This window comes from Pongo pygmaeus, chromosome 1 (assembly GCF_028885625.2).
Source record: "Pongo pygmaeus isolate AG05252 chromosome 1, NHGRI_mPonPyg2-v2.0_pri, whole genome shotgun sequence".
NCBI classification, from domain to species: domain Eukaryota; kingdom Metazoa; phylum Chordata; class Mammalia; order Primates; family Hominidae; genus Pongo; species Pongo pygmaeus.
In genome coordinates this window covers 165,131,615-165,143,973 of record NC_072373.2, presented here as the reverse complement: position 1 = coordinate 165,143,973, position 12,359 = coordinate 165,131,615, and the positions used below count along the sequence as shown (strand labels likewise).

General features: G+C 48.3%; 1 protein-coding gene across 9 annotated transcripts in view; it reads left to right on the top strand.

Annotated features, from left to right (window-relative positions):
- The first annotated feature begins 9,352 nt into the window (after window positions 1-9,352).
- Window positions 9,353-12,359, top strand: part of AK4 (adenylate kinase 4) — an 84,145-nt gene continuing 81,138 nt past the window's right edge. The window contains exons 1-2 of one of the 9 annotated variants that reach the window (XM_054484082.2): window positions 9,353-9,497; window positions 10,288-10,562. In XM_054484082.2, the coding sequence (XP_054340057.1) occupies window positions 10,418-10,562 (145 nt within the window). In that variant the 5' untranslated portion in view covers window positions 9,353-9,497; window positions 10,288-10,417. Of the gene's footprint in view, window positions 9,498-9,521; window positions 9,888-9,937; window positions 9,999-10,129; window positions 10,179-10,287; window positions 10,563-11,005; window positions 11,153-12,359 lie in introns of those variants that run through there. The other 8 variants (XM_063654653.1, XM_054484080.2, XM_063654647.1 and 5 more) reach the window with 8 other exon arrangements.

Below are 12,359 nucleotides of genomic sequence, written 5' to 3'. Positions count from 1 at the left end.
CTCTGTTGTCCAGGCTGGAGTACAATGGCGTGATCTCAGCTCGCGGCAACCTCCGCCTCCTAGGTTCAAGCGATTCTCCTGCCTCAGTGTCAGGCCTCTGAGACCAAGCTAAGCCTGTGACCTGTGTGTATACATCCAGATGGCCTGAAGCAACTGAAGATCCACAAAAGAAGTGAAAATAGCCTTAACTGATGACATTCCATCATTGTGATTTGTTTCTGCCCCACCCTAACTGATCAATGTACTTTGTAATCTTCCCTACCCTTAAGAAGGTTCTTTATAATTCTCCCCACCCTTGAGACTGTACTTTGCGAGATCCACCCCCTGCCCGCAAAACATTGCTCCAAACTCCACCGCCTATCCCAAAACCTGTAAGAACTAATGATAATCCACCACACTTCGCTGACTCTCTTTTCAGACTCAGCCCGCCCGCACCCAGGTGAAATAAACAGCCATGTTGCTCACACAAGCCCTGTTTGGTGATCTCTTCACACGGACACATGAGACACTCAGTTTTCCGAGTAGCTGGGATTACAGGTTCCCCTCAATCATCCAATCATGCCCGGCTAATTTTTGTATTTTTAGTAGAGACGGGGGTTTCACCATGTTGGCCAGGCTGGTCTCGAACTCCTGACCTCGTGATCTGCCCACCTTAGCTTCCCAAAGTGCTGGTATTACAGGTGTGAGCCACCATGCCCTGCCTTGTTCTTCATTTTACGTATTTATTCAGAGCCTATCACATGCCTGGCACTCAGCAAGCACAGCAGTTGGTTCCTTACCCATATCCCCTCAGCCCTCTCATCAGATCTTCTGCAGAAAATTCTTGTGCATAGAAATGGCTTTCTGCTTGAGGGATGCCTCAGGAGCAACCTTCTACCAATGAAAAACAAGTTGGGGGACAGATATCCCAGAACACTTCTGAAGTGTGCTCTACACAGCCATTCAGAGGGTCTCTGTGAGGTTGAGTTCCATTTGCACATAGAGGTAACTCACCAATTCAGTATATTGTGTTGGCCTTTCTCCCTTTCCTGTTTGACTTTTTCTGTCCTTTACTGTGCTATCTAGGACCACCTCTCAAAGAAGTGACTTGACCCAATTCATTTTCTCAGGAACTGGGGCAATCCCAAGCCAAGACAACTAGACTCTGGGGATAAAATAGTTACCGGTGGAGGTTGTCCAGGTTCTTGGCATCTTGAACAAAGAATTGGACATCACGCACAAGAAAAGCAAGGAAAGAATGAAGCAACAAAAGCAGAGTTTTATTGAAAATGAAAGTATTCTCCACAGGGTAGGAGTGGGCCCAAGCACAGGGGCTCAAGAGCCCCATTACAGAATTTTTTTTGGTTTAAATACCCTCTAGAGGTTTCCACTGATTACTTGGTGTATGCCCTATGTAAATGAAGAGGATGATGTAAAATTACAAAGTCATTTACTTGGTGTACACCCTATGTAAGTGGAAGGGATATTACCTGTCATAGCTGAAGTGTTTCCATTTGATTCAGTTCTAGGAAGTCCTTAGGTTCCCTGCCTCCAGGCCCTATTCTCCTGCCTCAAAATGATGAGCGTTCATACTTTACCATATTGCATGGAAATATTAATAGTAATGTAAGCTGCACAAGGACAGAGATATTTCTGTTTTATTCATTGATGTGTTGTCAACATCTAGAACAGTGCTTGAAATACAGTGTTGAATGAATGGTAGCAATAGCTAATATTTATTGAGTGCTTATGATGTGTTTGATGTGATTTTTCAGAGATAATTTAATCCTCAAAAACCTTATGAAAATAGATATTAGTATTATTAGTGGTAATTATTCTCCTTTGGATATAGGAGAATTAAGGTTAAACAATAGGTCTAAATCACCCAGCTTGTAAGTGATCGTTGGAGCTCAGAAATTAATACCCCAAAATATGGGGCTTTGACTTGCTGAATTGAAGAAGTCTCAAGATCTCTCTGACCTCCCACCTCCACTGTCTCTCCCAAAGCACAGGATGAAGTTGAAGTTCCTTTATCTGCCTAAGATCCAGACCTACCAAGAACAATTGTTTTTAATTATCCTCCTTTTAAGACCAAAAATGTAACCACAGCTGAATAGACCCTTTCATGAAGCAATGTGTTCGCCTCTCTGTCTTGTTCAAATTCCAAAGAGAATGATTTACAAGTTAATCTCTGTTCCCATTCGCTTATCTATTCATTTTTCCTTTTCTCCCTTCCAAAAATCTATTTTTCCACCATAACCTGTTTTGCTAAGATGATATATAACTTTCTGAACCCTACTGGGAGGGTAGGTAATCACTGTGTGATCCTCCCTGTGTACATGTTAATAAAATATGTATGCCTTTTCTCCATTTAATTTGTCTTTTGTGAATTGATTTTTCAGGGAACCTTAGGAGAGCAAAGAAGTATTTCCCTTGGTCCCTAGAATAACATTTAAAAATAATCTCTAAATATTTTCATAATTAAGCGGGGTGCAGTGGCTCACACCTATAATCCCAACATTTTGGGAGGCCAAGGTGGGTGGATCACCTGCGGTCAGGAATTCGGGACCAGCCTGACCAATATGGTGAAACCCCATCTCTACTAAAAATACAAAAATTAGGCCCGGCACGGTGACTCACGCCTGTAATCCCTGCACTTTGGGAGGCAGAGGCAGGTGGATCATTTGAGGTCAGGAATTCGAGACCAATCTGGCCAACATGGTGAAACCCCATCTCTAAAAAAGATACAAAAAATTAGCCAGGTGTGATGGCAGCCACCTGTAATCCCAGCTACTTGGGAGGCTGAGACAGGAGAATTGCTTGAATCCAGGAGGTGGAGGTTGCAGTGAGCCGAGATCACACCACTGTATTTCAGACAGGGCAACAGAGCAAGGCTCTGTTTCAAATATAAGTAAATAAATAAAATAAAAAATAAAAATACAAAAATTGGCCAGGTGTTTTGGCAGGTGCCTGTATTCCCAGCTACTTGGGAGGCTGAGACAGGAGAATTGCTTGAACCTGGGAGGCGGAGGTTGCAGTGAGCCGAGATCGTGCCACTGCACTCCAGCCTGGGCAACAGAGTGAGACTCCATCTCAAAAAAAAAATTTTTTTTTTTAAATTAGTATATCTCTATTTATCTACCTATATCTTAGAGTTTCCCCGGCACATAGTAATTACTCAATACACACTAATTATCATCTTCTGCTCTTAACAGAAGCCCAAACTTAGAAGTCTCTCCTAAGTGGGATCCCCTTTCCTTACCCAGCCTTGAGGAGCTAGGCTTGGACAGAATAAACTTAGTATTCAGTTTCAGCCCCTTCATCCAGCTGGAGCAGGAAGAAAGCTGTACTTCCTCTGGCAGTTAACTTTGCACAGAGGAAAGACACGCCCAAACACATCTGATCTCCAGGCATGCCTACAAATCCCAAGGCAGCTTCTAGAAGGAATTCTCCTATTGATTGTGGTTGGGAACATGGAGTGAAGAATGTGAATGACACACTCCTGTCCATCCCCACTACCAGACGTACAAATCGGAGCAAAATTTTGAGCAAGACATCATCATTATATCATTATGTTTGAGGGAAGAGCCTAAGAGCTTGTTAAACTGCTTTCTAGTGTTTCAAGGTGAAAAGACCAAGGGTGGGAGTTCCACATCTTCCTGAGAGCCTGCCTCTATCATATATTGTTATTCTAGGAATGATTTGTAGTCTGTTGCTCATGGAGAATAGTGGGCCATACCAGGTAAACTTAGAAGAATGTTGATTTTTTTCCTTCTAGTTTTCTTTTGTTAACAGCTTGGGAGCTTTTTTCTTTTCTTTTTATCTGAGAGGGCAGGGCTGTAAAATAAGTGCTGCTGCCTTTTCAAACCCTGTTAAGATGTTACAGGTTAATAACCATGTGGGCTGGTAAAATTGGGGCTAAGATGATTCTTTCACTTGTAAGAATGTATGAGGTCACACATAATACCATGTTAGTCCCTTATACGCATTTATTCTTCTTTCAATACAATCTTTTGGCTTTTTGCGTATTTATTGAGTGCCTACAGAGAGAAAGGAACAGCACATGCTGGGACAGATATCTTATTACTCCTTCCCATTATTTTCCATTATTTTCTTTTCTGAATCTTTGCACATATAAGCCACTAGCCTTTCTGTTGTCTTTCCAGAGAAGCTTCACAGAAGGCAAAGAGAGACATAACTCTATCCACTCATTCATGCAGCAGTCCGTCTTTTAACAATGTTTGCTTAATATCCTCCATGTGCTGCATTTTTACTAAGCTGTGTGGAAACCATGGTAAAAAAGATGAAGCCACTATGTTAAAGGAGCGTACAGTCTTCATCAAATACAACAGAAATAAACATGAAATTATGATACATGACAATGATGGAGAGATGCGGTAGCTGCAACAATGGGGGTTTGAACTTAGAGGTGAGGTCAGTGTCGTGCCTATGAACTGTGGTTCGGGTGATATTTTTAATCATAGCATTACAAAAATCTGGTGAGTCATATTAAATTAAGTTTCAAAGGTATACTTTGAGGTACATTAGATTATGTGCAATGTATTACCGATAGTGGAGGAGACAGTTTGATGTGGTACTAGAAATGATTCAAAGTGGTACGTGGTCTGAGGCCCAGCATGGTGGCTCACACCTCTAATCATAGCCCTTTGGGAGTCCGAGGTGGGTGGAGTAGCTTGCACTCAGGAGTTCCAGGCCAGCCTGGGCAACATAGCAAGACCCCCGTCTCTACTAAAAATACAAAAAAAAAAAAAAAAAAATTGCTGGGTGTGGTGGCACATGCCTGTAGTCCCAGGTACTTGAGAGGCTGAGGTGGGAGGATTGCTTGAGCCTGGGAGGCAGATGCTGCAGTAAGCCAAAATCACCCCACCGCACTCCAGCCTGAGTGACAGAGCAAGACTCCATATAGTAAAAAAAATTAAACTGAATATTAGAAAGTACTCCCTGTCTTATTTTGAGCCCTGTGATTTCAGTTAACAGAGTCTCATTTAGATGCTGTATGTCTTAAACACCTTTTAACACTTGGTAAACAAACTCTCCAACCCTCATCCCACCCTGCTTGGCTCTGTTATTTTTTTTCTTTTTTGTTGTTTTTTATTTAGACAAAGATTAAGCTCAGAAAATCAACAAGTGGTAGATTCCAGCTGGTATTTGGTACCTTATTTGATTTTTCTTGTATTTATTTTAGTGTATCCTTTTACTTATGGTTAGTGAGTTATTATTATATACAATTTCTTTTTCAAATTTATTTATTTATTTATTTATTTATTTATTTTTGAGACAGAGTCTCACTTTGCCACCCAGGCTAGAGTGCAGTGATGTGATCTTGGCTCACTGCAACCTCTGTCTCTTGGGTTCAAGGGATTCTCCTGCCTCAGCCTCCTGAGTAGCTGGGATTACAGGCATGCACCACCACGCCCAGCTAATTTTTGTATTTTTAATAGAGATGGGGTTTCACCAGGTTGGCCAGGCTGGTTTTAAACTCCGGACCTCCATACGCCTCGGCCTCTCAAAGTGTTGGGATTACAGGCATGAGCCACTGTACTCAGCCTCAAATCTATTATGTAAACAAACTCAGTCAATATAAAAAACATAAAAATAAATGATAAGCAAATAACAGCCAAGGTGGTACAAGGTTATGGCAAAACTGTAAAAATAGTGTGGAAATAACTGAAGTTTAGAAGAACAAGAGCACTGTGCTCAGAATGAGGAAATCTGAGTTGAGGTCCAGCTCCCTTTGCACTATCGTCCCAGGCAGGCAATGCTGCATGATACTGAGTGCGTTATGAGGGATAGAGACTTGCCAACATTAACGGATTATTACAAAGCGTATATGTTTGAGTACAGAAACCTCAGACTTCATAGTGTTAGAGGGGAGACAAAAACATAAATAGTTGTGTAGTAACTCAAATACTGTGATAAGTATTACAAATGGGTTAAAAACCCTAGACAAAGGAAATGGGAAGAAGTTAATTACCTGAGTGTACGTATATGATAAGAATGGCTATCATTAGGCTGGGCGCGGTGGCTCACGCCTGTAATCCCAGCACTTTGGGAGGCTGAGGCGGGCAGATCACGAGGTCAGGAGATCGAGACCATCCTGGCTAACACGGTGAAACCCCGTCTCTACTAAAAAAATACAAAAAATTAGCCGGGCGTGGTGGTGGGCGCCTGTAGTCCCAGCTACTGAAGAGGCTGAGGCAGGAGAATGGTGTGAACCCGGGAGGCGGAGCTTGCAGTGAGTCGAGATCGTGCCACTGTACTCCAGCCTGGGTGACAGAGCAAGACTCTGTCTCAAAAAAAAAAAAAAAAAAAAAAAAAAGAATGGCTATCATTTACTGAGTCTCTTTCAAGCGCCAGGGAACTGACTAGGTGCTTTGTTGTATTATCTCATTTATTTCTCACAATTCAGGAACTGGGTTTAGAGAGGCTAAATAATTGACCCATGATTAATACTGGTGATGATGATGTTTACGACTGAATACTTATTGTATGCCTAGCCCTGTACTGAGTCCTTTATATACATGATCTCCATTTAAGCTTCACCACAAGACTTTGAGGTATTATTTTCTTTTTACAGATAAACTAAGGCTCACAGAGATCATGAAATTTGCAGTTAGTGAATGGTGCTGTTGCAATTTGATCTCAGGTGTGTTGGACTCCAAAGTCTGTTTCTTCATCTTCTGCTTCACTTCCAAGTCAGCAGCAGCTGAGCTGAGGGATCTTGAGATGGCCGTGCACTGGGATGGTCCATTGAGGGCTCTTTTGTGAAATGTGAGGTTCCAATCTTGGTTTCTCTAATGTGTGTCAGAACTCTTTGTTTCATAATTTATACTTCTAAAAGCATAAAGTCCTAGAATCATGTGGGTGGCTAGCACTGTTCCATGACACTATAAGGTGATGTTGGTAAAGACATTTCAAAAGTAGGCAAAAGAACTAGGTGGTAGGGTAAGGTAGGGCTATAGGATAGCTAGTCTGTGCGGGCTAAAAGCCATATTTCCTGTGGAAAGTTACAGTCAATTCTTAATAGATATGAAGGAATCTTCAGGATGTACTAAATCTAACCTCCTCATTTTACAAAGTAAAGACGTTAAGGGCCAAAGGTCATATATTGGCAGAGGAATCAGGACACCACACATCTTGTGTCTCAATGCTCTGTTCACTATGGCAGTGGTTTTCAAGGTGTGGTCTCCAGATCAGCAACCTCAGCATCACCTGGGAACTTGATGGAAATGCCCACCTTCAATCCACTGAATCAGATTCTGTGTGTCAGGCCTCTAGCCCAAGCTAAGCCATCATATCCCCTGTGACCTGCACGTATACATCCAGATGGCCTGAAGCAACTGAAGATCCACAAAAGTGAAAATAGCCTTAACTGATGACATTCCACCACTGTGATTTGTTTCTGGCCCACCCTAACTGATCAATGTACTTTGTAATTCTCCTTACCCTTGAGAATGTACTTTGTGAGATCCACGCCCTGCCCGCAAAACACTGCTCCTAACCCCATCGCCTATCCGAAAATCTATAAGAACTAATGATAATCCACCACCCTTTCCTGACTCTCTTTTCAGACTCAGCCCGCCTGCACCCAGGTGAAATAAACAGCCTTATTGCTCACACAAAGCCTATTTGGTGGTCTCTTCACACGGACGCGCATGGCACTGTGCAGGGGGAGCTCAGCAACATGTTTCAACACGCCTTCCAGGTGATTCTGATGCATGCTCACTTCTGAGAGCCACTCCAAAGAAGTGTCTGCTACATATTATACACATATGCCCCCACCCCCAGACCCCCAAGTTCTTCTTCCTCTTTGTTCCCAGAAAAAGTCTGAAGGGGCTCAGTATCAGGTCTACAGCACACTGAGATTTATTTATTTATTATTTATCTATTTGAGACAGAGTCTCGCCCTGTTGCCCGGGTTGGAGTGCAGTGGCGTGATCTCAGCTCACTGCAACCTCCACCTCCCAGGTTCAAGTGATTCTCTTGCCTCAGCCTCTGGAGTAGTTGGGATTACAGGCGTGCACCACCACACCTGGCTAATCATTCTATTTTTAGTAGAGATGGAGTTTCACCATGTTAGACAGGCTGGTCTCATATTCCTGGCCTCAAGTGATCCGTCTGCCTCGGCCTCCCAAAGTGCTGGGATTACGGGGGTGAGCCACAGCGCCCGGCCACATTGAGACATTTTACAGGGAGATCAGTCTATGGAACAAACGCTGGCCTGGGGTTGGTGGTCTGGGTGTGCTGTCTGGCCAATTTTGTGCGTGGAGTAAGCAGTGGGGAGAGGCACTGGGTGTCAGGAAACTATGCCAGGCCCTGTCCTCCACCAACCCCAATCAAAGAGCAGTCAGGAACTCAGAGAGGGTTCTTCTCCACACCATCCCACTACTTGTGTCCCTCACCTTCTCTGAGTCCTGGGTATTGGCGCTGGGAACTCTGCAATAGATTTCCTGAAAGGCAGGTGGCCTGTGGAAGGAAGGCAGAGGAGGGGGCCTGCAGAATGCAAAGGTGTACGGAAGGCATCTCTGCGCCCCTGCTGAGTATTTTTCACTTTATCCTGAAGGGAAGACAATATCTGAGGCCAGGAAATAATAGAAATTGATTTTCACTTTATCAATATTCCTGGCAACTGCATGGAAAATGGAATGGCACAGAAACTGGAGTCTTATGGGCAGTTATCCCACTAGTTGGGGTGGGAAATTAAAGGCTGTGTGTAAGGTGCGCACAGATCTAACAGAATGTGGATTGGGATATGCAGGGGAGGGTGGAGTGGGGGAAGACAGACTCCATTTGGACTTGGTGAGTTATAGGTGCAGCACCAACATAATGCGCATGGAAGTCCTGGAATCATTTACCAAGAAGGCCCTGAACACAGGTGAGGGACATCCCCTTCTTCCCTGTTCCCCAAGGCGCCTAGACTTTGGAGTCAGTCAGTCTTGGGTTCCAGCCTCTCGCTAGGACGCAATTTCTTGAAAGCAGGATTCGATCTGTTGTTCACGGCTAGATCCTACGCGCCTAGAATAGTTTCTGGCACACAGTAGGCACTCAATAAACATTTGCTGAATGAATCAATGAATGAATGGTCACACTCCATTCCTCGGCTGTAAACACAACGAAATCACCCAGCCGCGAACTTGGCGCACAGTAGGCGCTCAACAAGTTGTTATTTTTCCCTTCCTTTGCAGTAGACCGCGGTCCCCAGGCGACCGCGAAGGAAAAAAAGGGGTTTCTCTACCTCGCGTGGTCTGCACCTTGCTTCGCCCCCGCAGCCCTCGCTGGGTCGCAGGGAGCACGTGGGCCAGGCAGGCTGGGTGGGAGTGGAGTGGAGGGGAGGGGAGGGGGCGGCGGCCAGCGGCTCGCGCGGAGCCGGTCTCCCGGGCTTACGTAAGGCGCGAGTCCCGCGCGGCCGGCCGGGGCTCCGCGACTGGGCGGGCGGAGGCGGTGCCGCCCTGCAGGATCCGGGCTGGAAGCCTCTCGGAGTGCTGCCTCCAGCCAAGGTGTGTGTTTATTTGATTGCTTTGGTGGCGAGGCGCGGGGCTCGGGCTCGTCGCGCGCCCCACGGCCGGGGAGCGCATCCGCCAACCCCGGGTGGAGGTGGGCCCCTCCGAGCGCGCGCGGGCGGCGGGCAGCGGCGGCAGCTGAGACTCCGGGGGATGTGACAGCCGCCGGGAAGGGGGCGAGACGCAGACCACACGTTGCCCACGTGCGAGGACCGGGCAGGGGCTCAGCCCCTAGGCCGCCCGGTGCGTGGGGCGGCGGGGGCTGGCTTTGAGTCACCCCCCTTGTGCCAGCTTCCCCGGCTTGGCGGAGACTGGCTTGGGGATGCCCGGCCGCCCGGCCCCCTTCGCGGACGCGGCGTGGGGAGCGAGCTGGAGGAAAGGATGAAGGTGGGACTGGCCGGGCCGACCTCTGACCCCTGGAGGCCGAGACGGCAGGGCGGGGCACGGCGCGCTCCAGCAGCTCTGCGTGGGGGCGAGGAGGTGGAGGAGGGCGAGGAGGTGGAGGAGGGCGAGGAGGTGGAGGAGGGCGAGGAGGTGGAGGAGGGCGAGGAGGTGGAGGAGGGCGAGGAGGTGGAGGAGGGCGAGGAGGTGGAGGAGGGCGAGGAGGTGGAGGAGGGCGAGGAGGTGGAGGAGGGCGAGGAGGTGGAGGAGGGCGAGGAGGTGGAGGAGGGCGAGGAGGTGGAGGAGGGCGGGGAGGTGTAGCGTGGCGCTCACTCCGCCTGCGACTCGGTCCCGGCGCTGGGCTGAGGGGAGGGGTTGTCTTAAAAGTCTCTCCTTCCCCCTGTAGGGGCGGCCGGCGAGTCCCAGTGAGAGCGGAGGGTGCCAGAGGTAGGGGGCCGAGAAACAAAGTTTCCGGGGCTCCCTCCGGGGCCGCGGTCGGGGCAGCGCGTTTGACCGCCCCCCTCCTCGCGAAGGCAATGGCTTCCAAACTCCTGCGCGCGGTCATCCTCGGGCCGCCCGGCTCGGGCAAGGGCACCGTGTGCCAGAGGATCGCCCAGAACTTTGGCCTCCAGCATCTCTCCAGCGGCCACTTCTTGCGGGAGAACATCAAGGCCAACACCGGTGAGGGGCTGCGGGGACGAGGGCCGGGGGCGAGCCGCGTTGGGCTGGGGTGAGGCCCTGGAGGGACTGGGGCTCCCGGATCGCGGCGCCCTTCCCCCGCCCGCGTGTGGTCGTGCAGGCTTGTACGTGCCGGGGCGCATGCAGCTGGCGGCCGCGCGGCTTAACCGCGCCCGGGGAGGAGGCCGAGGCTCCAGTGGCAGCCGGTGGGAGGTGCCCACGGCTCCTCTCTCCACCGCTCCTCCTGCCGCGAGGAAAAGCCGGAGCCACCCGGCCGAGGGAACGAGAACTAGGCAGGGAAAACCCGGAGCTTCCGTCTCACGCTGCCCTCCTTAAGACAGAGCCGCCCCCGTACCCCTTAGCTCTGACCCCCTCCCCCGAGTCCCTAGAGAGCCGCGCGCCCCCTCCCGCGGGAGCCCAGAGGCGGAGCGCCGCCCACCTGTGGCAGTCGGGCGGGGCCGCGCGCCGGGGAACCTGTGGTGCCGGGGGGCTCGGAGCCTCGCCTCTCTCGAGCCCCTCCACGCAGCCTCGGGCCTCGGGGCAGAGCCCTGGGTGGCTTTGAAAGGCCTGTCTGTTCGCTGTCGCCTTCTAAGGTAAACTCTCCCCAGCAACTCCCCCTCCTCCCGAAGCCGCAGGGCCTGGCCGTCAGGAGACTCGGAGGAGACTCGTTCTGATAAATTACATTTTGAATACAGCTTTCCTGGAAATGGCTTCTTGAGCTGCCTCCCTTGGCATGAGATGCCTCCTTTGGCTGGCGTGGTGAACTTGGGGATATATAGATCGCCTGATTTCTTAGTCTGACGGGGTTGAGTGCGTCCCTTTCCCCCTCTCTTCCCACTCCACGTGCACACCAGTTCCAAAAGAATTGGCGTTAAAAGGCGAGTGGTAGCGGTTGTGCTGCTGCGAGGCTCTTAACCCTTCTGGGATGGAGATGCTGGTAATTAGCAACTCCTTTATGAAAAGTTGTTCTTCCCAGCAGGGGTCCTTTACTGTCCGCTGTACTTCTCAAGGGTGTCCGGGCTGGTTATTGCCCATCATGGACTAATTATCTGGAGAGCTGCATTTCAGAAGCAGAGTGATTTGAAAAGGAAGGTGGAGGACAGTACCAGAAAATAAAAGGAAAGCTTAAAAGCAAGGAATTAAGAAGTATCTCCAGAGTTTTATTGCTTATCTCTTAAGCAGGTTGAAAAAGCGGACTTTTACAGGAAACTCTTCCCCCACCCCCATGTCTCAAAAGGAAGAATTATGTGTACCAGATTGCACTTGAGTTTTCTGGTGTGGGTATTGTTACCTCAAGTGCGCCTATTTTGATTTTAATACATTCAAATGTATTTTATTCTTGGAATGCTGCGGTTTGAGGGGAGAGCGGCCTGAGAGGGAAGGCTGGCTCTCATCCTAAGGGTTTTGTGTTTAGGTTGGGCTTCTTCATGGTAGGGGCATGAAGTCAGTGAAGGAAGACAGTGAGAAGAGATGAGCCCATTCCATAATTCTCTGTACCTTACTTGGTGACTTGTTTCCTTTTGGAATGAAGGGCTTCACACTGTCCATCCTGGGACTGGACTCATAGTCCTTACCATTTTTAAAGAGAGTGTGATGGGAAGTAGCTTATTTCTGCACTTTCTTAGGGGCTTTGAAAATTTTCCATTTGCTCTTTTCCCTTGTTCTCTCTCTTTTTTTTTTATTTCAACTTTCCTGTGTTCTAAATTTTAGTTTTCATCCTCTTTCAAATGCCTTCATTTCCTCCCCAGTGATCCTCCTTGGAGTGAGAAGTGACTATGAAATGTTTAGATTTTCTTTTTT